The sequence below is a fragment of the Malaclemys terrapin genome, chromosome 22, assembly GCF_027887155.1.
Source record: "Malaclemys terrapin pileata isolate rMalTer1 chromosome 22, rMalTer1.hap1, whole genome shotgun sequence".
NCBI lineage: Eukaryota > Metazoa > Chordata > Testudines > Emydidae > Malaclemys > Malaclemys terrapin.
Window position 1 is genome coordinate 19420330 of NC_071526.1, and position 27346 is coordinate 19447675.

A 27346-nucleotide genomic window follows, 5' to 3' on the forward strand; every position below is an offset into this window, starting at 1 on the left:
GGGTCATTTCCTTTTTTGGCTAAGAACGGGAGGCTCTTAAACTCGACTGAAAGAGGAGCCTGGGGGCCCGTTTGTAAAGAAATCTTTTGCGGTTAATCCCTGGAAACGGCTCTTCAGAAAACATGGGCTTGCAGAGCTCCTGCCAGAGGACAGGCTCCCTCAGGAAACCTCTGCAGCCAGAGGTGTCTGCTCATAGTTTGAGGCCTAGCAGCAAAACCAGAGCTCAGGTCCCAGCACAACGGCAGCAACAGAATCAGAATGGAAAGAAGAGTTTTGCCGCCCGCCAGAGCGAACGTTTGTAGGAGCCTCTGAGCGAGGCAGGCCTGCGAGTGCGCAGAGCCAGCACTGAGGTCACAGAGAGACTCGCAGGCTGCGTCTTTCATCCCTGGCTTCCCCTCGCACAGCAATCTGGAGAGCTGGTAGCGCAGCTCCGGGGGAAGTGGAGGGGGAATGCTGGGGAGGCCAGGGGCCAGGCTAAGGCCCAGAGGAAGTCACGATGGCTGTTAGTAAATGTAAAGGAATCTGTGGAAAAGAGTTTCAGATGTTAGGGGAATAAATGATTCCACAGCAGATAAAAGTGAGTAATGAGCGTGCAAGGCGGACGGGAAGGAGACCAAAGTTGTGGACTGCGGCAACATCCCCACAGAGGCTCTTTCCAAGAGACCTCAAGAGCTGGAGCTGAGGTCAAATGCAGCAAACGCAGGGAAGCACCAGGGGCTTTTCTATAATGTGGAAACACTTAATTCGGTGTCATGAGAGTCCCAGGCCAGTGACTAAAATGCCAGTTCCTGACAGCCCAGGATCCACCGCACTGCCGGGTCCAGAGGAGCTGAACCGGTCCAGGACCTACTGAAGTCATCGGCCCACATAAGACTTTCCTGGGGTCAGAGTGGTGACCACTTAACTCTGACCACTTAACTCCCGTCCCCAGGCTTGAAGCCTTCACTTTGCCCCATATCCCCGTAAGCCCAGGAAGGGCCCAAGTGCTTTGTCTGGGTAGCTGAAGAACGTGCAAAGCCTGAAGTCACAGATGACGGATCTAAGGAGAGGGTCTTCACTGCATCCCCGAAAAGCCGGGAGTGGGGGGAAATTGGAACTGGTGTAAGGGGGGACTGTGGTATCATCCTAGAGTTAAAGGCTTGGCAGGCCACTGGGGGAGGGGGAACCATGGGGAGTGCAGGGAGCTGCCCCCAGTTCAGGACTTTGGGAGCAACCCTAGGGAGAGTAAAGAGCTATTTTACCTTTTGAAGACAGCCTGACCCACAGCGATGATGTTAATTCAACCCCACCCTACTCCCACCCCTACTCGGAGAAAATATAGCCAGAGAGAGGTGTCATTATAATGGTTTATTATATAAAGCCTTACAGAAACATACAAGAGACCGGAGGGTAGGACACTTACATAGGAAGCTTCCTTTCTAAAAACCGTTCCAAGCTCTTCAGAATAGCACACACCCAAACTCTGACTTACCCGCATCAAAGCTTTCAAACGAGGGTTTCAGTAAGGATTTGAATACACAGCTAATACGCTTCAACATGCATAACATTCTGTTGGTAAATGAACCCTGCTTGGGGATGGGGCTAGCCGTTCCTCCAGCGGGTTTGGTTACTGAGTAACAGATAAAGTACAAAAAGGAAAACACAAGGAAGGCATATTCAGAAAAGCATCCCGTTACCTGGGGGAAGGGGGGCAGGGCAGAGCTGGTGTGAGCATCCCAAGTGAGACAGGGCTCTAGGGGAACTCGAAGCAGCTCAGCAGTTTGGCATAGCAGGGTCTTGGAGAAGCAAAGTTCTACCAGCTGGGACAGCAGCCTCCCTCCGGGGAGCTAAGGTCACACTCATTTTCAGTTCCTATCTGTAGGGCCCTACCAAATTAATGGCTGTGAAAAATGTGTCATGGACCATGAAATCTGGTCTTTTGTGTGCTTTTACCCTATACTATACAGATTTCACGGGGGAGACCAGCGTTTCGCAAACTGGGCATCCTGACCCAAAAGGGAGTTGCAGAGAGGTCGCAAGGTTATTTTATGGGGGTCGCGATATTGTCCCCCTTATTTCTATGCTGCCTTCAGAGCTGGGCAAGCGGAGAGTGGTGGCTGTTGGCCAGGTGCCCAGCTCTGAAGGCAGCGCCTTGCCAGCAGCAACACAGAAGTAAAGGTGGCAATACCGCAACCCCTACTACAGTAACCTTGAGACCCCCCCAACTTCTTTTTGGGTCAAGACCTCTACAATTACAACACCATGAAATTTCAGATGTAAACAGGTGAAATCATGAAATTTACAATTTTTAAAATCCTATGACCATGAAACTGACCGAAATGAACTGTGAATTTGGTCGGGCTGCCTCCCAGGAATGAGAAGCCCAGACGGGGTGAGGGTCAGCGGCTGAGCCAGGCCCCAACGAGCACCTGACCTGCCAGGTGCTGAGCAACCCCGGCTCCCCCTGCAGCCAATGAACATGAAGAGAGCTCAGCACCTGGCGGGAGGGGGCACAGGAGAGGCAGAGCCTTTGGCTGCTGTCTTGGGAGCTGGTTCAATTTATCTGCAGCCTTGCTTCTTGTTAATACAAACACAGCCCCCCTTCGCCCCCCACGCCCACCCAGCTCCCCTGCAGCACCCAGGGCTGAATTCCGAGCAGAGCCTGCAGCCGAGCACAACTGTGCACAAGCCGCCAGAGGATAAACAACCATATTTGGGGTCAAAATATACAGCGTGTGGCCGAGCTCAGCAAGAGACAACCGGCGGCCCTGTGTCTGCAGCACCCGGTAAGGGGGAAAGAGCAGACGACCCCGCCAGGTCTGATGGCTCTAGCTGCCTCTGAAATGCCCTTGTCAGCTGCTCTGCTCAGCGGCTCTCAGGCAGACAGAAGAGCTTTGGCTGCCAGCCGGGCAGCACGAGACTCGCTCCGAAAGCGCCTGAGCCGCTTCGCAGCGCTCTTGGAGTCGGTGTTCAATAAACTCCTTTGCGCAGCTCTTGGAAGCTGATGGGGACCCTTCTGCTGGGGGGCAGAGCAGGGGGAGGGGAGATGCTGCAGGGGGGTGGGGGCACCAGAGCCCTCAGCACCAGCTGGTGATTCAGGTTCCCCTGCCATATTAGCGACACCATCTCCCTGAAGATGTGAGGAACGAAGGGGGGGAGAGACATCAGAAAAAGCCATTCTCCAATGTGGGCCATGTGCTCACTCCAGCATGCTCTGCTCACAGCCAGCCAGGTCCCTGGCCACCCAGAAACACCCAAGGCTGCAATGAGCGGCACAGACAGCGTTGCAAACTTGCCCAGCGAGACGCCACGTTACCCTCATGTTAGGGGAACAGGCTGTGCTGCAAACCCAGGCTGGGGAGGCAGGAGCCTCAGGCGAGCCCGGCTCACAGGACAGGAGCTGCTGCCCATCACAGAGCAGAGGGATCGCGTGGGGGAAGGGAAGAAAACCAGTAACAAGTAGGAGGGACAAAGCTGTGCGGTCAGCACATGGAGCCTACGGCCCACTGCCCAGCCCCTTTGCTCAGACAGGGGCTCCCGGCTCAGCCAGCGCCCAAGCGCATAGGAAGCAAAGGAAAGAGCAATTAATGAGGGACTTGGAAGCTCTTTTTGTTTGGCGTTTATTTAGCTTCACTCTGCAGAAAGCCTCGGGTGGCTTATTCTAGCCTTCAGGGGAAGGGCACAGGCACCCCGAGCACACAATGTGGGGAGGGGATCAGCCCTCTCCGGGCTACAAAAGGCACATCTCCCCCCTGCCCAGGGTGTCTGGCACGAAGCCCCCGAAGAGCAGATAAAGCCCCTGACCCACGTCCTCTTGCCAGGCTTATAGGTTGCTGCTGCAGTCACGGCAGAGGATCTCGTCGTGGTGCGGGATGAAGCCTTTCCCCACCAGCGAGCTGGTGCAGCGGGCACAGTTGAAGCAGTTGTGGTGCCAGTGACGATCCTCAAAGGAGATGTATTTACCCCCTCCGAAGCCTAGAGAAGGGGGACAGAGCGTAGGGTTACCCGGAGCGCTCAAGGCAGATTCCTGCAGGGCCTAGAGTCGGCCCTCCAGGTGGGATGAGCCTGGGGCTATTTCCATCTAGCTAAGGTGTGTCTATGCCCCTCCCCGCCATAGCGTCTAAACCCCTCACAGTCTTATACGCAGGAAGGACCAGCCCTAGCTTAGAGCTGGGGAGCTGAGGCCCAGGGAGGCCCAGAGACTTGCCCCATGTCACGCAGGGAGCCAGAGGCAGAGCAGGTCTCCCAAGCCCCAGGCCAGAGCCCCCTTACCAGCCAGCCTATGCAGTTGGCAGCACTGGCCGTGAGCAGCCAGTCAGGGGTCTGTGCACGACATCGAGTAACTAAACCTCTTTGGGAAGGCCCGAATGGAGCCAGCCAGCCGAGGGAAGCCACGTTCTGCCCCTTGTCCAGAAGGCAGGAGGACGGGCAGGTTTCCTAGGCGCTATTGCAGAGACAGCAACAAAGAAATACTGGTGACCTGGGGCGGGTCAGCAAACCGGCATCGTCTCCAACCATGGAACCAGGGTTCTGACTCACCAAGTGACTCAGCGGCTGCGTCGGCCTTTCCCGGAGCAGTAAACCCAAGCCACAGAGGGAGGGTCAGTGAGGGAGACCAGGCAGCCTCCTGGTGCAGGTGTGTGAAGGGAAAGACTCACTCCCCTCACTGTGAAAGGTCCAGTTTCTGGAGCCTCCCAGCCCGTTCCTGGGCTGCAAAACCTTCCCACTTTACAGTGGGTGGAGAACCCCAACTGAGGGACCAGCAGCCCCCAAAAGAGAGACCAGTCAGAGCCCCACGGAGCATGTCCTGGGAGTTCTGGTGAGTTCTGCAGGAAGGTTGCAGGGTACCAAAACACAGCCAGTCCTCCCCGGGTGTGCACAGTACGTTCCCTACTCTGACAGGGGCAGGACACACCCAATACTTGAGCTTTGCAAGAACGAAGTGAGAGCAAGAAAACGAGCTACACAAACTCCTCATTGCAATTTAACTCCTTCCCATCGCATGGCCTCTCTACGAGCAGCTGAAACTGGCTGCTGGGGAACAAGTCCAGGAGCAGCCTGGCACATGCCCCAGGCACTCTTGGCAATAACATTCTCTCATCAATGAGCCTTGGAGGGCTGCATAGGCCTTACACTGGCCTGCTGCAGAGAGGAATTCCCCACCATGAAGAGATTCGCCAGCAAGCGGCTCGGAGTAAGAAGGCAGGAGAAGGTTTGCGTTCTGCTCACAGGCCGAGACACGGTGCCGCTCGCGAGGGACCATGTGCTGCGCGCCAGTCTCCGTGGTTACCTGTGATGGGCTTGGCGCAGGCGCTGCACTTCTTGGCATAGAGGTTCCCAAAGCACTTCACACAGTAGGGGTTGTCCTCCTGGGAGGTGAACTGCTGGCCTGCCAGGGGGACCTTGCAACCAGTGCAGACAAAGCACTCCTTGTGCCAGGGCTCGTCACGGTAAGTCACTCCTCCCTTGGTCAGCGACTGGGGAAGGGAGAGCACCAGTTACACCCGTGCGTCCCTGAAGAGCTGCTGCAGGCAGCCCCGGGAGTACGGAGCACCTGGCGGCTATTAAGATCTCAGCCTCTGGAGCGGAGACGGGCAGGGGCTGGCCACAAGCTAGCACACGTTCCACGATTGCATTGCAGATAACATGAGACCCCTTCCCAAGCCAGCCAAGGGAACTCAACTGGACCCTCAGCAACCACGGAGCCGCATGGTGGGCCTGGCGCTAAGGGGAGCAGGCAGCAGCCGGTCTCGAGACCAGGCACACGGACATGCCTCAGCTTGGAGATCTCGACAGCACTCAGCAAAGCCTTCTAAAGAGCAGCATCCCCCATGACGAGGGCAGGGGAGGGAGCCCGGCCACGCCCACCCCTTTATTGTTACTGGGTGGGTGCTGGCAGCGCGCTGGGCGCAGTCCTGCCGGCCCAGATCTGGGGAACACGGACACGAGTCTGCCCTTAGTAAGCTGGGTTTCACCCAGAAGGGATCATGGAACAGCTCCCCACCTCCTATGCCCTGGACCGCTTTCCGCGGAGACCAGCGCCCGCCCCAGGAGAATCTCATCTAAGGGAAGTGGAGCCCCTGCAGGGTCACCAAAGGAAGCACTGGGCTGGCAAGCCAGCATTACCTTTTTGCAACGAGTGCAGCGGGGGGCAAATTTGCTCTCATAACAGGGGACGCAATAATAATCCTTCTTGTCTGGGATAAAGGACCGCGACCCGATGGGCTGCTGACAGCTGCTGCAAATGAAGCAATGCTCATGCCAGGTTTGTCCGCTGTATTCCAGTTTCCGGGATCCTAGAAGTGAAGCAGGTCTGGGGTCAGAGCACCGCTGGGAGACAGCAGCTGCACCTTCAGACAGGCTCAGCAAGTGGCATGTCCTCAGATCAACAATGATCTACGGAGATGGAGCCTTGTGTCCTGAGCTCGGCTCGAGCCTGGGAAGGGGGGGCTGGCGCTAGCATTTCGTACGCAGGAAAGCTAGTGCCCAGAGGCCTGTTCCTGCCCCACGTCCTAGTACAGTCACTCCACATGAGGCAGTTCTCCCTTCGTACGGAGCGTCACCAGTCGAGCCTCTCAGCACAGGAGAGCTCGAGACGCCAGAGGGCCTGGGGGTAACACAGGCGGGCAATGCCCGAGGGGCCTGGCACAGCCCCAAAAGGCTGGGTCCATCAGCCGTTAGCCAGTCACTTGCTGTCTGAGGCCGCAAGGGCCCCCAGAGACAGGGCAGGGGATGCTCCAGATCCTCTGGAGCTGCCTCCCCCCATTCTCCTCCTCCACGGTCCTCCCCCAGCACGGAGCCCACAGACAAGGGCTGCAGGGGAGATCGCAGTTCTGGGTCCCCCATAGGGGCCTCACGTCTGCTCAGCAGAGGGGAGCTAGCACCGTCCTCTCTGTACAGGTACGGCATGTCCCTGGGCTCTTGCCCGGCACCCACAGGGCACTGCCCCCGGCTGGGATGACAGGAGGGCAGCTGCCAGCCCAACAGAGCCTGCCAAGGCCCAGGGGAGGCTCCGTCTCCTGCCAACAACCCCCACCCCAGAGCCTGTACCTGGCATGACGGTCTTCTCACATGCGACGCACTTGGAGGAGAACTCGCTGCAGTAGCAGTCGTTGCACAGCAGCTCCTCGTCCTGGCAGGTGAACGGCTCGTCGGCCAGAGAGCGGTCGCAGCGGAAGCACCGGAAGCAGTGCTCGTGGTAATGGCGATCCTCGTAGTACAGCTCCTGGGAGAGAGGGCGGGGGGTGTCACCCACGGGGGGTGGGGGCAGGCCCCACTTGGGCACAGCCCCTCACTCGCCCACGGGGAGTGGGGGGCAGGCTCCAGCCCCTCACTCGCCCACAGGGGGTTGGGGACAGGCCCCACTTGGGCACAGCCCCTCACTCGCCCACAGGGGTGGGGGGCAGGCCCCAGCCCCTCACTCGCCCACGGGGGTGGGGGGCAGGCCCCAGCCCCTCACTCGCCCACGGGGGGTGGGGGACAGGCCCCAGCCCCTCACTCGCCCACGGGGGGTGGGGGACAGGCCCCAGCCCCTCACTCGCCCACAGGGGGTGGGGGCAGGCCCCAGCCCCTGGACTCACTCACTCACCCTGCAGTCGTGGCCAATCAGCTCCTTGCATTCCTCGCAGGTGTTAGCGAAGTGGGCATCGTAGCAGGGGATGCAGTAAGGGCCCATGTCCATCTGGATGTACTTGCGTCCATACAGGGACTCCTTGCAGTTATCGCAGTCGAAACCTTCCGTCATGGTGCCGGCCGAGAGCCTCCCACACCTGCCGGGGGAAACCGCATAGGTCAGTATCTGCTCAGAGCCTCAGCAGCACAAAGGGCTGAGCCTCTCCCGACTCCCTTGCCACATCCCGAGGCGAGGGGCACAGACACGGGCGCACGCCCAGGCTGTTCACTGTGCTCAGGCAGCATTGCACTGACCTGAGCCTGGCTGCACACGGCCAGCATGGGGCACGAGCTGCTGCTCCTGCTCCTGGACAACACGATCTGTGTTTCCAGAAGTGGTCAGGTGTGGCGTGGAGAGCACCTTCCGCTTGCACGTAAAGCGGAGCCAGCAATCAGAACGTGCATACACCTGTCACCAGGCCCTGCACGGAGAAAGCCCGACTGGGGAACGTGTGACTGAGCCGGTCGCTGGATGACGCAGAGTCGCGGGCTCCTGGCTGCAATCCTTAGGACAGCATGCAACACCCGAGAAGGTTGCACACAAAATCGTTCCCGTTTTTGGTCAAAAACATTTTTGGACTTAAGTGCGTGACCAGCTGGGTGTGTGCATGAGTCCGACAGAGGAATAAACAGTCACCCCTCTCGCAGCCCCAAACTCAGTGATTAGCCTCCCGCCCGGAGCCTAGGACGGGATTGGTTCCTGCACCACATCTTCTGTGCTTCGCCTGAGCTAGTTTCCAACATCCCAAGTTTTGAAGCTTCCAGATGGCTCTAAACAGGGGAGCATCGAGCGTAAGTCCGGTGCCCAGTCATCTGGCCAGTACAAAGACATTTCTTATCAAAGTCACATCCCCAGGATCCTCCCTGGGAGCCTATTTCCGAAGTACAAGTCCCTTGCTGCACGTGCATGTTTGCACACGTGAAAGCACAAGACACATTCTCTGGCTTTGCTTCGGGAGAAGCTGGTTTACGAGAGCTGTTACGGGCCCTATTTCTCTCCAAGGTATAAGGGTTTGTCTACACCTGGAGTTATTCCAGAATAGCTATAAATTTACACCCAGCCTTAATCCGAATTAACTTTCAAGTGTAGACAAGCCTATGGTGTTTATACCAGACACATTTAGCTGCAGAGACCAGGCTTTGCAATCCTCTTGACGAACCCAGTGGCTCAGAAGAGTTATTACAGTGTGTTGAGGGATAAATCCCAGAACAGGACAGGGGAACAATCGCAAGTTCCTCTGCATCTCAGGCTGCGGGCAGTTGCCTTCCTGATGTTGGGCTGAAGCCACCCAGGCCGGCACTGGGAAAGGGCTGCTCTGGCTTGCACAGCATGAGTCATCGGGGCTATTCATGGGCCTGGGATTAGGCTTCCCAGCTGTTGCTGAGTCTTGCTGCATGCAGAGATAGCGCTGCTGCTGACGGTTCCTGCCCAGCTACATGACAGACAGATGGGAACAAAGTCCCTTCTCAGACCCGCTCATTAACCAGCTGCTTCCCCCCAGCTCCTGTTTGCTCTTCCGACCCCCTTCCTACCACAGCAGCAATGGGGTCCCCTGCACATGGCTGCAGGAGTGTGGGGAGATCTACACACCGAGCCCTCGCTGCATGCCAGCCTTGCCAGCGTGGGCTGAGAACTGCTGTGCCAGTCGTCCTGGTCCACACCCCACACCTCCCTCCCCCTGCAGCTGCATCCTGGGGTAGAGAGTTTATGGCAGCAGGAGTGACGAGCTCCAAGCCACCAGCTGTGCAACTCCACATTAGTCTCTGATACCTGCTAAAAATACCCAGGCAGCCAGGCCAGACCCTCAGCAACATCACCGCGTGTCCGGGCGAATGAAACGTTTCCTCAGCTGCTCTGACGGGGGCCACCCTGTGCCTGGGGAGAACGTCCCCCATCCCAAAAGGTTTGCTCCCCCAGTGAGGAAGCTGAGCCAGGAAGGTTAGTTTTAGAAGTGCTGCAGCCCAGGGCCTGCAGAAGCGGAACGAAGCAGCCTGCGCCCCAGTCCTTTGGAGATGGCCCTGCTCAGGCAGGGCCCTGGGCACTGTCACTTGTTTCCCAACATACAACGCGAGTCATGCCTGTGTGCTGTGCAACACGTCCAGCCCCCCTCAAGGCTCACAGCGTGGAGTTCGCCTCCCTCCAGTGACCTGCTCTGTTCATGCTGGACTTTGCTTCCCAAAGTGATTTCACCTTCACCTGAGAGAACGTCTATTGCTACCCCGCCCCATCCCCCCCGTACACCTCAGAGAGAGGGACTCAAAGGGGTAACGCAAGGACCCAACCGGGAACCCCCCCTCCCTGTACAATACTGTAAAGTCCTCAGGGCAGGGAGCTATCTGTATTGATTTATGAGGCTTCATGCACTTCAGGGGCCCTAGAAATAGCAGCTTGGAGTGTAACTGAAAGGGAGGAAGGCAGGTCAAGAGCGTAGGCCATTGGACCAGAACTCAAAAGGCCTGTGTTCAATTCCCAGCCATGCCAGAGACTTCCTGTGTGACCCTGGGCAGGTCCACCATCTCTTTGGGGCTCAATCCCCTTCCCCCCCCGCCCCAGAAACAGGGGAACAGGATCCCAGAGATAATGCGAGGAAAAAGCCCACGAATGATCGCAAGATGCTCAGATGCCATAGCAGTGGGCTCACATAAGAACCTAGAGAAACAGAGCTGTTGTTCCTCTGAGTGTGTGTACTACCGCGCTGTGATCTCAAATAGCAGTCCTCCCCGAGACCCAACAGCACTCAGAGATGACAGGAGAAAACCAGACGGGTAGGATCTCAGCTCCAGGACAAGGTGTTTCTGTGTTGGAACGTGATTTGCCAAATCAAATTCCGTCTCTCTGCTGCAGCTGAGCCAACATTGTGATCAAAACCAAGAACAGGGCTCTCAAAAAAAATAGTTCCAGGACAGGGACATTTCAGTTTCAAATAGTCTCTCTCATTTGGCAGCTTCTCGACGTAGGCGTTTCCTGCCCAATCCCCTTTCTCCCTGAACCACACTGGAGATGACTGCCAGCAGAGAATGCCCCTAAGGGCCTGCCTGCATTACTGACTTTGCACAGGAATAGGTGCACCAGTGCAAACCCGTGAAAATTCACTGCACTGCTGTAAGGGAGGGCTTGACCCTGGGGGCTGGCATGCACCAGCAAAGCTACATCAGTGCAAAAATCCTTAATGTAGACAAAGCCCTTAGGTGGGACCCAACACCACTTTCTTTGCAGGCACACAGGAAGAGTGCTGGGAAGAGGAAGAGATGCAAACTGCACAAGCCCTTTGAAAATAGTACTTGAACAACTTGCTCAAAGTACTGTCCCCATCTGTAATATACAAATAACCCACTGGCAGAGTGTGTCACATCCACCTCCAGCAGCTAGTTTACTAGAGGATAACAGCCTACTACTGGTACCTGTGCTGCAATGTTGAAGGCCCCAGGTGCAGATCTTGCTGACTCCCTAGGAGGGGGGTTGTTATAAGCATCCCTCTGAACTGCATCCAGTGGCAAGACCCTCGTCCCCGTCCATGTCACGCGGCCTTAGTGCTGGCTAGCCAGCCAATTGCTGTTGCATATCCTACACCACTTTTCCCTTCTTGGGGTTACTGCTTCCCAGAGTCCGTCAGTCCACCTACGTCTGCTGCACAGCTGTCTTGCAAGGCAGAGTGCGCTGCTAAAAGGGTGTCAGCATTGCACTATTGGAGCTAAGCTCGCTTATTCTCCAGGTTGGACAGACCACAGAGTGCATGATGGCAGGACAGCGAGCCCCAGGGCTGTCTGCAGGCACAGACCACAGCATGGCTGGGTAGGGATACATGCTGCTCGTTCCAGGGAGGGGAAGGGACAGCCACTGATAATGAGCCTGGGAAGTTTGCTGAGGGGTGTTTGTGTTAGATAAGCTGTTTGCTCCCTTTGTTCTGGGTCTCACACGCAGAGTAGGACAGAGGTGTTAAACACACGAGGATGCCAAAGCAAACACTGCAGCTCCAATAGCCAGGAGAGCCCAAGAGCACAGAGAACAGAAGGGCGAAACAAAGAAAAAGGAGCAGGAAACAGCTCAGCATAAAAAACATAAGATACAAAAATTTAAATCACTACTGACCAAGTTTGCAGATGACAAAAAAATTGGGGGAGTGGTAAATAGTGACGAGGGCAGGTCACTGATACAGAGTGATACAGCTGGATCGCTTGGTGAGCAGGGCGCAAACAATGTGTTTTAATTCGGCTAAATGCAAACGTGCATGTCTATGAACAGAGAACGTCGGCCATCCTTACACAATGCAGCGACTCTGGAAAAGATTCGGGGTGGAGGTAGATAATCAGCTGCACAAACTCCCAGTGCGATGCTGTGGCCTAAAGGGCTAATGTGAACCTGGGATGCATAAAGACGGGAATCTCAGGTAGGAGCAGAGGGGTTATTTTACCTCTGTACTTGGCACTGGTGCGACCGCCGCTGGAATTCTGTGTCAGTTCTGGTGTTCACAATTCACGAAGGATGTTGATAAACTGGAGAGGATTCAGGATTAGAAAACCTACCTTACAGTGATAGACACAAGGAGCTCCATCTATTTCGCTTAAGAAAAGGGCAAGAGGTGACTTGATCCCAGTCTATAAGTATCTACACTGGGAACACATTTTTGATAATGGGCTCTTCAGTCTAGCAGAGAAAGGTCTAACACCATCCAATACTGGGAGTTGAAGCTAGATAACTTCAGACTGGAAATAAGGGTACATTTTAAAGTAATTAGCCACTGGAATAATTTGCCAAGTGTCGTGGTGGATTCTCCATCATTGGCAATTTTAAAATCAAGACTGGATACTTTTCTAAAAGCTCTGCTCTGGGAATGCTTTTAGGGAAGTTCTCAGGCCCGTCCTATGCAGGAGGTAGGATGAGATGCTCATGATTGTCTCTTCTGGCCTTGGACTCTACAAATACATGAGCACAGGCAAGAAACACTCACTGCAAGGGGGGAGGAACTCAGCGCTTGTCTGGGCTAGGAGAAAAGATGGATTTGTAAAAACATTTTTGAAGGGGTTGGTCTAGAGTACGATTTAGAAGCGTGCTGTAGGCGTGTGCTAACGAACAGGTTCTGAAAGCCAAGCGTAGCCAAGACAGACTTTAAACATGCACTCAGCTGGTTAAGGGGAGATCCTAGTCAAGTCAAAGCCACCGAATGTAGCAGAGAACAGGAGCTAGGCTCTACAGAGCCAGGGGCTGGGTTAACCCTACTGCCGGGAGCCCACCTGCTTGCACGTTGCAGAGTGGCCGTGTAGAGTCATTTTCATTGCTTTCAGCCCTATTCTATTCCATAAGGAGAGACTCCCTCTCCCCTCATTAACAGGGTTACCAGTGCTGCTCAGATGCCCTGGCAATACGGCGACAGGAAGTGGCCAGTAATGAGTTACCCTCACCACCCCATCCCTACTGCCTGTCAGGCATGCACAGCACCTCCACCTCAGACTACTCCAGCCGGCTCCACCTGGGCAACACTGGCTAGTGCCAAGATGGTTGTTACAAATGCATCAGTTGCTATGCTACCGCGAGGCACCTGTGGGCTGACCACTCCTGTCAGTTGCAGACTGGGACATGCCTCACTGCCTCGGATGCTGGCATCCTGGTTTGGATTTACCCCTTTCCTGGGTGTAGTCACCCCACTATGCCCAGCTACAGCCAGAGAATTGTAGCTACCGCCTCTGCTTGTCAGAATCCCAGTACAGCTGCTCTGCTCCACAGCCGAGGGATTTAACTAAAGACACATTGAATCTTTTATTACATTCACAGTAAACAAAAAAGGAGCCTGCAGGCTGGTGGCTGCTCCCTGCACCAGTGCCCCAGGCTCCAGGAGTAGCCGAGTCTGCAAACACTGTGGCCCCAAGTGAGACCCATGCAATACATCTGCCACTGAACTAGGAGAACCCAGTTCTCTACAGGTCACACCTGAAATGCAATAGACAAAAACGAACCATTCAGCACACGGAGAGAGCAAAATCACACAGGAATCTAGTCACTTGTGACAATAAAGGTTTATTTTTATTATGAGCTGGGCCATTCCACCTGGCAAACATTGTCCTCCTCATGGGGACAACTGGCTTTCCTCCCTCCCTTGCACACCAATACCATGGAGTGCCAGAACAAACACCTTTGGGAACACAAACTCCTGAGGGGCCCCCAGCCTCGCCTTGCAAATAACCTTCTGAAAACCGTGGGCCCCAAGCACGGCCAGTTTGGAACAGAGCTTGGAACAGGATAGTGTACCAGAAAGGTCAGCAAGCCGCAGATGATGCACAGTAGAGACCACTTTCTAATTAGAGTAACACCCATGTAACACCACTCCAGTGTCACTGTCTGTTGTGACCCTGCAGGTGGCTTAGCAACAGATTGTTACAGTCATGCCAGGGTCTATACAGAGGCAGACGGGCGAGCTCAGAGGAGAAGGTGCAGCCAAGGTTTGGCTTTCCGCAATGTGTAACCAGCCAGGATTTTAATCAAACTGTTGAGAAAACAATCAACTCCTGCAGCCAGAGATTTCCCTTTCACAAGGTTATTGGCTTTCTTGTGTAACTCCCCATGGTAGTATGTTATCAGGTCCACAACCAGCTGCCATACAGAAGCCATCCTGTAGCAGCCCATACAGCCATTCCTCCTAGAAACATGTTCATCTTTCCGGGATACAGGAATAGACCTGCCTTTGCTCATGTTTCAGGTTCCATCTATTCTGCCCAGAGATGCCTGAACGGGGTTTGCGTAATTTACTTCTAAACAAATGAGCAGGAGAAGAAATGCAGCCAGGCAGGGAGGACGAGCAATTTCCCAAACAAGGATGAGTCTATGTAGGTGAGACAGGGCCCAGGGATGCCAGGCCGGCAGGGGGAAGAGAAGAAGAGTTTCCCCTAGTTAGCTTTGCAGAAGCACTACAGCTGCTGCGGTCCGTGTGCAACTGTCCCCGGCCAGCAGATTTCTGCCTCCAGGACGAAGAGCAGCTGCTGCTTGGTATAAGGAGCTGCTCTGACCCCTCGTCGTGAGTCTGGGAAGATTTTCAATCAAGATCACGGTTGCTGCAGCTCCCTTGTGCTAACGCTGCATCCCACCGAGAGCCCTGGCAAAGGCCGTGCAGGCTCTCAGGCCAAGGCCATGTGTGGTCACAGTTCCCAAGAGTACTGTGTTTGGTTCCCTACGGGGAACATTTGCGCCTCTGCCTCTATCTTCCGAGCCTTCGCTTGGCTTCTAACTTCACCAGCCCTTGTTCTGGACACTGTTCCACTGCCCCAGCAGCCTTCAGCTTCTGACCGGGGCCCTGAGGTGGGGCCCGCCCCGCAGGCTGAGCAGGCCTGGAGCCGTGTGTGTGGGCAGCCTGGGAAACGAGTGGGTTCTTGCCCCATTCCCAAGTCCCCAGGAACAGATGTGGGCTTGGTGCTGGCGCTGCTCTGGGAACACCCTCCCCAGCCTGGGTTCACCGAGCCCTACTTTCAGGAGAGCTGAGGGGCAGTCAGCCAGAAAGGCACAGGTAAGGGAATTTCATCCAGATGACTGAGCCAGCCCCGGCTCTCACCCAGTGCTGTCAGGGAGCTGCATTACATCAAGACTTCACCCTCCTGCTCCTGGAGCCGCTGAGTCACTTCCTGCCTTTAGATCTCACCATCAAACCTCCTCTCCAGCCTGTGCCCAGCACTCTGAGGAGCGCTGTGCAATTCCGAGCATGACGGGCAAGTCATGGGGTGGGGGAAATCTCTGTTCATCATTCCCAGGGATACTTCATCCCCACAGGCCCTGGGCTCTCCCAGCCCCATCAATGCAAACAGCTGCAGTTTGTTCCTCAAATACATGGGGAAGGCCTGGGTTTTATTTTGTGTCTTTTGCATTCCCTCAAAGCAGTGGCCAGACGGCGGCCGGCTGGCAGGAGGGTACTGAAGGAGCAGAGTCGGGACGCTGGCAGCCTGTGTGCCCCTCTCCTCTCCCACCTGTGGGGATGCACCAAACTGCCAGAAAATGTCCACCGTAGTCAAGTGCCACGTGTGCTGGAGCCCACCCAGAGTCCTACAATGCAGCCCCCACTGAACCTCGCGTGAGTTCAAAGCAGCCTTGGCCCAATGCTGGGCACAGCCGATTTCGACAAGGAAACGCTGTGCATTTTGAGAAAAAGCAGCACTCTTGCAGCCCTGGACTTGCTCAGCCGGGCAGGCGTGGAAATGCCCACGGCTGCGAGCACAGGAAATAGCAGAGATGGTTTGAATTGTTCACTGAGTCACAGGGGAGCACCCGATTGTCACCAGATTTTAAGGCACACTCAGCAGGGGAATTGAGGATTTCCCCATATTCAGAGTAAATCTCGGCAGGTGAAAGACGCACCCTGCTGTACTAGAGAGACGTGATGGTGCATACAATGTTTATACAGCACATTCCACGGACAGCATCAGCTGGTTATGGCAGAGAGGCACAGGAAGGACACCAGCTAAAGACAGGTGTGTTGAACTTGACAGGATCTTGGTGCAACTTCATAGATAGGGTGGGGGCAAAGGGCGAGATTGTTATTTATTACAATAGTGCCAAGGGCCTGCCAGAGACTGGGGCTCCATTGTGCTCTACACAGACTGACTTACGAGGCCTCAAGCCAGGCACAGCCTGAACAGACGAGAAAGACGGGGGAAGGGTATCATCCCCCTTTGACGGATGGGCAGCTGACGACACTTGCTCAAGGTAACACAAGGAGTCTATGGCAAAGCCAAGAATAGAAGCCAGATTTCCCAAGTCCCAACCCAATGCTCTAGCCCCAAGACCAGCCAGCCTGCCTCTCTTTAGAGTCCTACACATTACTACCAGTGGAAGTTTCGTTTTCTTTTCACACGCCAGATACAAAGTGTGTTTCCCAAAAAACAGGCTATGTTTTTGAAACATTGAAAAATACTATTTCTTTTATCATTTTTACAGTGCAAATATTTGTAATAAAAAATATACACTTTGATTTCAATTACACCACAGACTACGATATATATGAAAACGTAGAAAACATCCAAAATATTTAATAAATGTCAATTGGTATTCTATTGTTTAACAATGCGATTAAAACTGCGACTAATCAGGATTAATTATTTGAGTTAATCACGTGAGTTAACTGCGATTAATCGACAGCCCTAATATTAATAAATCCATATGGACTTACACACCTACTTGCAAGCACCATCAGGATCTGAACAAAGCCATCCCTGGACTCAAGGCGTAGTTAATAAGTGCCCAGTTATTAACATGCATTCAGAACTACAAACTACCTTCCTGTATTGGTGCACTGACGTGAAAACCACTCACAGCCAGAGCTTTGCTCAAGAGATTGGCCATTAATCTTGTTTAAAAACAAATACAAAGTTGAGTCAGTTGGGGTACGTAATAAGCACATTTTGTGCATTCAACAGGAAGCTGAGGATTGGAAGCGTTTGAGAAGCTTGGATGGGTCATGAGTCAAATGGCCATTTCACTGAAGGAGGACATTCAAGAGCACAGCAGTGAGATAGACACATTAGAACTCTCCTCCTAACAAACCAACATCGACCTTACCAGACTGTTCAGAAATCCATGGCCCCAGAATTCACCAGAGGAGATTCTGACTCAAACTCCTCCTTAGATGATTATCTGGGACAGAGAAGGGCTGGGAGGAGATGAGAGAACCAGAGAGGAGCTGCACTGCTGAATTTCCTTTACACGCAACGCTGGTTTGCAAGAGAGGTCTCTTGCCCAATGACAGGCTGCACTGAGCAAATTTACTCCAAAGGAACATGTAGGTTACTGAACAGGCAGCATCTGCAACCGGGGGGTGAGGGGTGGAGGGGGCGGCACAGGCAGAGAGTAGACTACGAAAGAGAGGTGCTACAGCCAAGTTTTCGGGACAGCGACTGAGCACTGGGACCCTGGTTTGATTGTTTTATCAGATAGAGGGGTGGGGCCACAATTCAGGGAAAATCCTGTTCGTAACAATGCTTTAAAAGTAGGAAGGCAAGCACCCAAACTCACGATTGCTCTCTGAGCTCCTGCTCCTTCTTCCCATGCATATTAGTAACCAATCTAACAGACGGCATTGAGTTTCGGTTTCATTATGGTAACAAGGATGTCAAAAATTCCAGTCTTCCGGATACTTCCCCTCTGGTCAGAGGGTTGCACATGCGTCTAGAAAAGGTGAGCCCTGACTTGCTTTCTCTTCCAAGAAAACCACAGTGAAACTTCGCCTAACTGCCTGAAGTGCCTAAATGATAGTGTAAACTTCAAAGATCCACCCAGGCCAATTCAGACAACCTTTGGTTCCTTTCCAGAACAGCTGCCTCCATCCACAGCTAACTGGATCCGTCACACTACTGCACAGAGCCCTGCCTGGAGGACTTTCCCTCCCCCGCCAAAATAAATGCTAGTACCATTCATTAAGCCACTCAGGAGAGAAGTTTTTTCATTTCAGACCCAGATTCCAAGACGATGGAAGAGAAACAGCATAGACTAGGACAAGAAAGGACCAGGGGCCTAAGACTAACAGTTAGATGGTTTGCTGTTAGCTTCTGCAAGGAGCAGTCAAAATGTGACCAGCTTTCATACAACTCCTCCAGCAACTGATTCTAAACATTTCTCTTCCTTACAAACCCTTCCAGGTCCAGCCCTGGTTCCTCAAGCATCTCTGCTGCAGCGGCAACTGTGCTACTAATGCCAGAAGCAAAATTAAACCACCCCCCGAACTCCCCAGCAGGGCACAAACACTGCCCAGGACAGGATCCAGGTGGCTTTGGTAACTACGGCTGTAACTCACTGCAGCACAGTTGTGAGAAGCAGCTGATTTGCATCATGACATTCACCACGTCACATTCCCTAGGTCTGCAAGAAGCTTCCAGGGAGACCAAGGTCTCTTCTGTCATGAGAGCTTGGGCATCCTTAACATAGTTGGTTCCTGAGTGGTCACCTGCTCTAATGCTATGTAGTGCGCCTGGCCGTATTGGACTGCATTGGCGCACACGGCCTCGGGGCTTCCCTCAGCTGGAGAACACAAATGTTCGTTTTTACTATAACCGCCCCGTACACAGAGTGAGGAGAACACTTTGCAGGGTTTCAAGGCACTTGCTCCCATCCCAGAACCCACTGGTGCAGTCCCGTGCACATTGCTGGGTATAGCACAATATTGGCAGCAATAGGGTCAGTAGCTAGTTCTCCAAGATATAGTCTCTAAGGAGAGGATCCAGGTGTCAGAGGTCACTGAGGCCTTGCATTGTAACTACAGTCACAACCTAGGAACATATAAAAGTCTTCTTTTGGCGTTGCTGCTGGCATGTCATTCCAAAGGGGGAGCAGGAGGGCAAAATGGGTATCGCACAGAGGATTTCCTTCCTGGGGCCTGGAGTCAGGATCTTTGTCAAATCACAATTTAGCCTTGCCAAATGCAAGCCATTTCCTAGCCATCTACTTGTCTCTGTCAGCTTAGTTCCAGGACATTTTATGGTCTAGGTAGAAGCCCCACCTGAAAATGAAGTGTCTTTATTTGGAAGTGGAGGTTTCTAGACATGAACTTTCACTTCCCCTGTTGAGTCGGAGTGACAGGCACATGGAGTTGACAGGCAGGGATGAGATCTCAGTAAGATCCTCCAGAAAAGACCATGCACAAGTGAAGATGAAGCTGCAGCTGGTGGGGTTGCTTGGTATTTACCTGTGAAATTGCCGATCTGAGACTCTCTTTTCCTTGCTGTCTGCCCTGGAGCGTCACAGATCCATGCAGCGCATGATTTGCTGGGCGATTACAGCCTCGCACAGGAAAGAGGGTCCATTTCATGCAGGCGACACATGCCAGAATACGAATCACACCAAGCTTTTATGTGGAAGGAAACATACCACAGACACGGTGCAGAGAGGAACTCCGGATCACAATTGCTTCTATAAACCTGCTACACCAGGGGTTCTCGACCCCTCAGGGGGTCACGAGGTTATTACCTGGGGGTCGTGAGCTGTCAGCCTCCGCCCCAAGCTCCGCTTTGCCTCCAGCATTTATAATGGTGTTAAATATATTAGAAAGTGTTGTTAATTTATTAGGTGGGTCGCACTCAGAGGCTTGGTATGTGAAAGGGGTCGACAGCACGAAAGTTTGAGAACCACTGTGCTACACCTTCCCCCCAAACACCGGACAGAGCCTGCCACTGTCACCAAGGAAACATTCCAGCTTCTTTTGGTTCTGAATGCGCCAGCTGACAGAGCTGGCCAGGAGTGACCCCAAGGGTTCTTCCTAAGGGCTGCATTCATGCCCCCACAGCACAAAAGAGGGAACTCGACAATATCCCGGAGACCCAGCGAATGCCAACCACAGCTCTCTGGGGAAGATTTTATTAAAGAAACCTAGGCGTGAAAAATGCAGAGCCCTGGTTCCACAGGAGACTCTACACAAAATGACTGAATCCTGTGACCATGCTAAACTGACTTGTCAATTGTTCAGCAGTGCCAGCACAGTGTTGTTCAAACATACAGGAAGGCACAGCCCCCACCCCCAAAGAATTTGCATATTATATAGATTTTATTATCTAGGCAATTAAAGCTTTCATTTACACCAGTGTAAATCCAGATTGATTCTGGATTTACACCCACATAACCAAGCAAAATTTGGCCCATAAACACGTAAATGCTTAGCGCCTGAACACGGAAACTGTTTTATAACAAAACACAAGTTTTGAGTGATAGGAGCATCAAAAGGCATCCGAGACAGCTGCATTCTACGTTTTAAGCACTATTATTAAAGGCCAAATGGAATTTTTCCCCAAAATTTGGTCAAAATATTCACTCCTGAGTTGACTTCTTATTTTCTGAGGAAGAGCAGTTAGTTTAAATACCCAATTGTACCACACCTGCACTAGCAGTGTGCACTGCTCTCTGCGCCATTGCCACTGGCGGAGCTGTGCTCCCCGCGGTGTGAAACCACCCGGGGCCAGGGAAGAGCAGGGCACAAGGCAGCTGATGAGCTACAGAAAGGTGTGCCCACAGGGTGGAGATCTTGTGTTCAAGCACACCAGCCTTCCACCCAAACGTTTACCCACCAGCAGGTCTCGGCTGCCATTTGGCTGGTAACTGCAGGTCTCTGGCTCTGTACTAGTGCTTTTTATTGAGGCTCCTTTAAAGAGTAAAGGAGGTCTCTACTGAAAGCATGTATTACAGCTGCTAGCGTCCCTCACAAGCAAAGGAAATTACAGCTCTGTAACCCCAGTATGCCTGCAGCTCCTAATTCTGGTGAAGTATCGAGTCCTGGGAAGGGAAGTAGGCTCAGATTACCATCCCAATAAATGGCTTCTTGTGGTCTGAACCAAAATTTAGACCATCTGTTGCCTGGGAGTCACTGCACGTGCCAGCTGCTGAGTTCCTGGCTGCCGCCCTCCTGCAAAAAGGTAACACACTCCAAGGGCAGGATTGCTCAGCTTTGCAGCAGGTCAGGAAACTACTGAGTGGAGACAGACAGGGGAGCACGGGGAGCAGGGAGATAGTTTCTTTACTTCAGCACTACACTGCCAAACCAGAGCTGAAATGAGTTTACATCTGCAAGGCTGACACAATCCAGACACTGAGAGCTGGATGCAGCGTCATCTGGCGTCAATTACGCTTACAGTACAGACCTGAGCCGCTTGAAAATCAGTCGCCTTTGTTGCAACACTTCTTGTTTACTATTTTTTTAAATTTAGTCTCAAATACTGAGCATTGTAAATGAAAAATCATCCATTACTCAAGGCAAAAGGGCTTTTGCTATCAAGATTTATTTTGGATAAACACTGCTCAGAGCTATTTATTTCTGAGAAAGGGAAGTGGGAAGCACGTCACTTCTTGCACAACTGCTTTGACGCTGCTGCGGCACCTCGTGAGATGGAGACTTTGGCATCTATAGCCGGGGGGGAAAAAGCTTTTTGCCAACTTGAGAGGCAAAACTACACAGCCACTATGGACACATTTCAGAGTAGCAGCTGTGTTAGTCTGTCTTCGCAAAAAGAACAGGAGTACTTGTGGCACCTTAGAGACTAACAAATATTCAGGTGCCTGCACGTAACATTATGGAGTTGGAATTCAAACCTCCAGTATCCTCTGCAGTCCAAATGCTGCCTGACCTCACAGAACTAGAGCTACCTGCCACCACATCCACAGAAAGCATTTGTGTTTGGGCAACAAGCAGCATCTCGCTCTGATTCTTCATCTCTCTTGCTGAGATCTTTGGTGCAGGGGCCAAGTTCTCATCTCTCTTGAAAGTGCCCTGCAGAGCTATGAAAACAGAAAAGCAGACTGCTGCCTGTTTCCCGCACTACATTCTTACATAGAGGTAACAACAATGGTACAGACCTGGTGTTTACTGAGATGTAAAGGGGTAGCAAGGGAAATGTGTATGAAACAGATTTACTTTTCAGGACAATGGGATATGTATAGGGCAGCATTTTATCTAGGAGAGACCCAGCTCGCTATGTCCTCCAGGTAAAGGCCAGGAAGGGTTCACACCCTGTGAGGTGAAGAAATGATCCTTTTCTTATTTGTAAAGAAGATGTGCTGTGCTCACTCACTGAAAACGACAATGCCTCCTCTGTTCACGGCAAGGCACATGGTGCAACAGCCAGTGGAGAACGGCCACAGAACAAGGCAGTTTGGTTACAGTTAAAAAGTTTCCAAGTTTATTTGCTTGCTCACGTTTGTAGGATCAGAACCTCCAGTTCAACAAGGGGAGTAATGGAGATCCCAGCATGCTAATAACCAGCCTTCTGTTCTCCCCATCAAACAGAGAACATGGTATCTGAATGGAGTATTTGTGGCAAGCCATCCACAATAACAATAACTCAGCCAGACCAATACTCTAACTGCAGCAGAAAGTTACGTTGGCTTGTTGAATGCAATGGATCCGATTAAAACTCAACACGATCCCAACAGCCACAATGACTTCAGGAGCAACGGACAGACTGACTCTCCCAGTGACTCATACTAGAATCTGTTACAGCAGGTGCTGTGAGCAAAACCACTCACGGGTAAATCACCACTTCACTAGCAAAACATTTAAGTGCTTGCCCAGAAACAAAAGCAGCCACATCACAAACCAGAGAGTGACATCAATACAGGACGAGTGTTTCCTCCCCAGGTTCAGGTTTCACTACATGGGGCTGGAGATTGGACTCTTGTTAAAGTTCCTCTAAAAGTGTCCACATTAGACAAAGTCCCTGGGTCCGGTTTTGTTGGCAATACTTAGTTTCTGAACCCCTTTCATCTCTCACTAGCACACTGAGACAAGAGGGAGAGAGCAAACAGGAAGGGTTCCCTAATATAAAATGAATTGCTAACAAAAATCATCATACTAACCTAATGAGCCTCATTCTATTGAAGTCAATGGCAAAACTCCCACTAACATCAGTGGGGCTGGATCAGGCCCTATATTACTTCAACAGAAGGCACTACCTGGGACCTGGTTCTTAAGAGGGATATGCAGAGCCAGAGACTCTTGTCCAGAACCGGAGCTCTGCAGCCCCTTCCAAAATTCAGACTTTCACATGTTGAAGATCTGAAGCCACAATGGTCCTGTTCACTTTAGTTCCATCACTGACTGTAGCAACACGGTCAAGTCTGTACACGTGAAGTCTAATCTCTTCAACAGACTGAATCACATTTGGGATTTCCCACATGCGTTCCAGGGCCTCTCAGCTGCTCAGAGCGATGTGCACGATGTGTCCATTCAAGCTCAGTGCTCACCTCTCAGTGGCTTACATGATGGGTTTGTGTAGGGCTGGAAAATACACACACAACGTGGCTTCTCTTGGTCAGAGTTCCTTGCAGTGTATTGTACACTCAAGACTAATTACGCCTCTTGAGTGAGTGCACAATTATTCTGCATACTCCAGAACTCTCTGAATTGGGGACCAAGGCATACGTTGAGTTAGTGGCAGCCACTCAACTATACCAGGTTAAACTGATGTATAGTACAAGTGTGAAGATCTTCGAAGCCCTTGATGCACTGTAGTTCTGTAAGTCTGAATAATTCGCAATCGTGGCATGCGGGAATGTTAACAGTGTTGCTCTCTACTCCTCCAGACCAAGCATCAGGCCATGGGTGAGTGGGCAAAGCCTGCAGCAAACCTCCAGAGGAGGCTGAGTTGAGGAGGGTTTCCTCTACTAGAAAAGCACGTACCTCCCTGCTGATACAGGAACAGGCCTCTTCACGAATGTAAGTGCAAGGGGCTCAGCTTCCACACGTAATCAGCTCTTAAATCTCTCCATCCTTTATAACATTATTGCTTCCACTGCTGTGCTCTCCGAATGTTTCACAAACACGGACACACTTATCCTCACTGCACTCCTGTGAGGTTAGGGAGCATTTTGTCTCCATTTCACAGACTGTGGAACTGAAGCACAGAGGGATTTAGTAACATAGCGAGTCAGTGGCAAAGCTAGGAATTGAACCCAGATCTGAGTCCCAGTCCAATGCTGAAACCACAAGGCCATCATCCTTCCTGTTCCAGAAATACACTATATAGTCTGGCCTGCTGGAATTATTTAAACATAGATCACAAAAAATGCTTATAGACTATTTTCTCCTTTGCGAAAGCCCCCTATGTACATATGCTACAGCTCTAAACCCAGGCAACCCTCGTCACAAAGAGAAATAAAAGATAAAAGAGAGAGGAACGTACACGTACAGAACTAAGTTACTATGGGCCATGGGTCTTTCATATATGACCATGTCTTCTCCAGCTGCTTCTGTTAAAGTTAGGGCTTTGAAAGCATGCTAAGCCAAACAGAAACACGGTTGTCTTGTTCTTGAATAACAATGTCCACACAGCTTCAGGAACAGCTATTGCACTATAAATTCACACCCTACCTTAATTGATGTTAACTTTCACGTGTAGACAAGCTTTTAGTGCCACTCTCCTACCTCTTACTCTACCAAGGGACTGCAGAACATCCTGTGTATAGAACAGCACAATGGATTATAGGAGAACTGCAAACCTTAGAGAGGAATTTCTTGGCTTTAGTGAGTTGAAGTTTGCCTAACTCAGGAGACTTTCTGCGCTTCAATGTAATTTCTTTTGTTTCATTAGAACAGAGAGATTTTCATGCTAACTCGGAAGTCAACGCTCCTCCCGCTTTACTGCTGGTGCAGAATGTATGTAAAGGGCATGTTCTTTTGCCAGTGGCTGCACCACAGCAGAAACGGCTTTACTTGCAACGTACCCAGGAGAGGGAATCCACAGTGTGGGCTTGGGTCCTGCAGAACTGAGGCTGCTTTAAAGTGATCAGAATCTCACTCACTCTCACCCCCCTCCACCCACCCCACATGGGTAAAATACTTTTACGTGAATAAACTGCCAATTGTTTTTACTATTTGAATTTTGTATTTAAAAAAATCTCCCTGAGACCTCAGGAGCCAGTGCTGAGCCTGGAAGGGATTTTTATGGCCACATTTTAAACCCACAGAAAGTAGAGGTCTAGAATGGAAACAGTTCATTACAGCTAAAGCACTGACCCTGGGATCTGCCCTGAACAGCTGGGCCTAGTTCGCAAGTTAAATAAATGACTATTTCTAAAACCCACTCTGAGTTTCAAAGGGTCTCAGAGGAGATGCTGACTAGTCACTGTTCTCACCAGATGACAAGCTGTGAGCCATTTTAGTTACGGGATTTCCTAGGGAACGCTAGAAGCTTGGGTAAATAAACTCTCAAAATACCAAAGCCATACAGGTATTTACATTTCCCTGTCAAATGATGAAATATCTAATCATGGGTGCAATATTTTAGGGATATTTGTTTTTCTATGCACTCAACTATTTAGTCACGTAAAACATCTATAGCAGCTGGAAGGAATTTGTTTGGCCTGCTAGGACTCACTAGGTTTAAAAAAAAAACAAAAAAAACACACGGATCATGTGTTCAATTTGCATCCAAAGAACTAATGCTGCTTTGTCCAGTCCTACTAGGATATCAAGTGAATAATGCTTATGCAACTTCCTCAACAGGCGCTGTAAGATATCAATATAACTATGATCTGTTAGCAAGGAGAGTTCTGTATTTAGATTTAGCTTCTGCAAACCAGTATTGACCAAAATGTCATTTCATGTCCTTTACAGCAATATGGGGGGAAAGCAGCTTGCAGATAAGGAAAACAATTCAAACTGAATTTTCTTCTCCCTCTTTTCCCCTCAGAACTCCCTGTCCAGAGAACACTCCTGAGACCAACCCTAAAAGGTTATTAAAGCAGCAAAGCTTCTCCTTCAGAACTGCGGGTTCGATCTGGGTGCTAGAGGATTACAACATGGAAGGCTCCACATACTTCCACAGCTCCTCTCCCTGAGGCTTAAAGGCTGCTTACATATCCTTTACCCACCTTTTTAACAAAGGCAGAGTGACCAACGTTCCAAGAAGCGAATGCCAGCAAGTGGGGCAGTCTGGGTTATAGATAGAAGATGAACCTGGCATAATTTCCACAGGACACTCTTGTTCTGGGCAACAGGTTACAAAGGAAGAACAGGAGTACTTGTGGCACCTTAGACACTAACAAATTTATTAGAGCATAAGCTTTCGTGGACTACAGCCCATGCATCCGAAGAAGTGGGCTGTAGTCCACGAAAGCTTATGCTCTAATAAATTTGTTAGTCTCTAAGGTGCCACAAGTACTCCTGTTCTTCTTTTTGCGGATACAGACTAACACGGCTGCTACTCTGAAACAGGTTACAAAGGGTTACCTGGTGGCACGGCTGTCTTTGCTGAGAAAGCCTGAGATTTCAGTGAGGTTTCAGCAGAGTGCATAACAGTCTCCAATGTTTGCTCAGTTAACCAGTGAAACCCCTGCAGCTCTCCAATGTCTTGAAGATTATGGTTTAGAAGAGAGAATGCTCAGCTAGGGGAATGTTCTGCAGCCATGACCAAGCTGTGGTTAAAACTGATCCCAATGATTTCTATTCAGCCCAGAAACCTCAGACAGTTTCCATTTTCTCAATAACAAAGCATTTTTGTGGGGTGAGGTAACAGGCCTGCAGCTGCCAGGTCTAATTCTCCACTGGGATTTCTTAAGAGTGTGGCCGAATGAGCACTGGCTAGCTAAGCCAGAGACAGTATAAAAAGCAACCAGCCTTTACGGCTGAGAAATGAAGGGGCAAAGCTGTTGCAGGAGAGATTTGGAGCGAAGCCTTTTTGGGAGGATCACGCCGATTCTCTGTGGAGCTTGTTTTAAGCCACTTTTACAAAGAGCTCCTAGCAGTGTGTAGGAGGCGTGTTCTCCAGCTGAGGAAAGTCTGGGACTCCAGGATACAAAGGGACAGAACGTGTGAGACAGAGTGGGGGGCAGAGAAATACACCAGTAGATTCTGTACATTCAGTAATTCAGAATCCAGCATAAGAGAGACAGAGATACAGAATCCTATAGCTTAAAATGCATCTCTCATAAATGGCAGAGATTAAAAGGCCCAGAGAGAGAGGCTGGAACAGAGCCATACCACTCCCCGAAGGATGGCACAGTTTATGGTACTTGCTGCTCAAGCTAGGACACATCCCTTGTAACACTGCACATCTGAAACATGTCTTTGAGCCCAGGAAAGGCTCCAGGCCAAGGCTTTCCAACTTGGAGCCCTTATGTTAGGCACCGCCGTATAAAAGGTGCAGAGCACCCACAGTTCCAACTGACTTCAGGAGGCGTCAGTGCTCAACTCCTCTGAAGATCAAGCCTCTCAGTTAGGTGTCAAAAGATAGATTTTGGTGCCTA

General features: G+C 51.5%; 1 protein-coding gene across 1 annotated transcript in view; it reads right to left on the reverse strand.

The window, feature by feature from the left end:
• Window positions 1-1332: 1332 nt before the first annotated feature.
• Window positions 1333-27346, reverse strand: part of FHL3 (four and a half LIM domains 3) — a 42272-nt gene continuing 16258 nt past the window's right edge. The window contains exons 2-6 of the mRNA XM_054011630.1: window positions 7568-7748; window positions 7030-7204; window positions 6106-6275; window positions 5270-5456; window positions 1333-3954 (exon numbers count right to left, since the gene is read on the reverse strand). Coding sequence (XP_053867605.1) covers window positions 3803-3954; window positions 5270-5456; window positions 6106-6275; window positions 7030-7204; window positions 7568-7723 — 840 coding nt within the window. The 5' untranslated portion in view covers window positions 7724-7748 and the 3' untranslated portion in view covers window positions 1333-3802. The remainder of the gene's footprint in view (window positions 3955-5269; window positions 5457-6105; window positions 6276-7029; window positions 7205-7567; window positions 7749-27346) is intronic.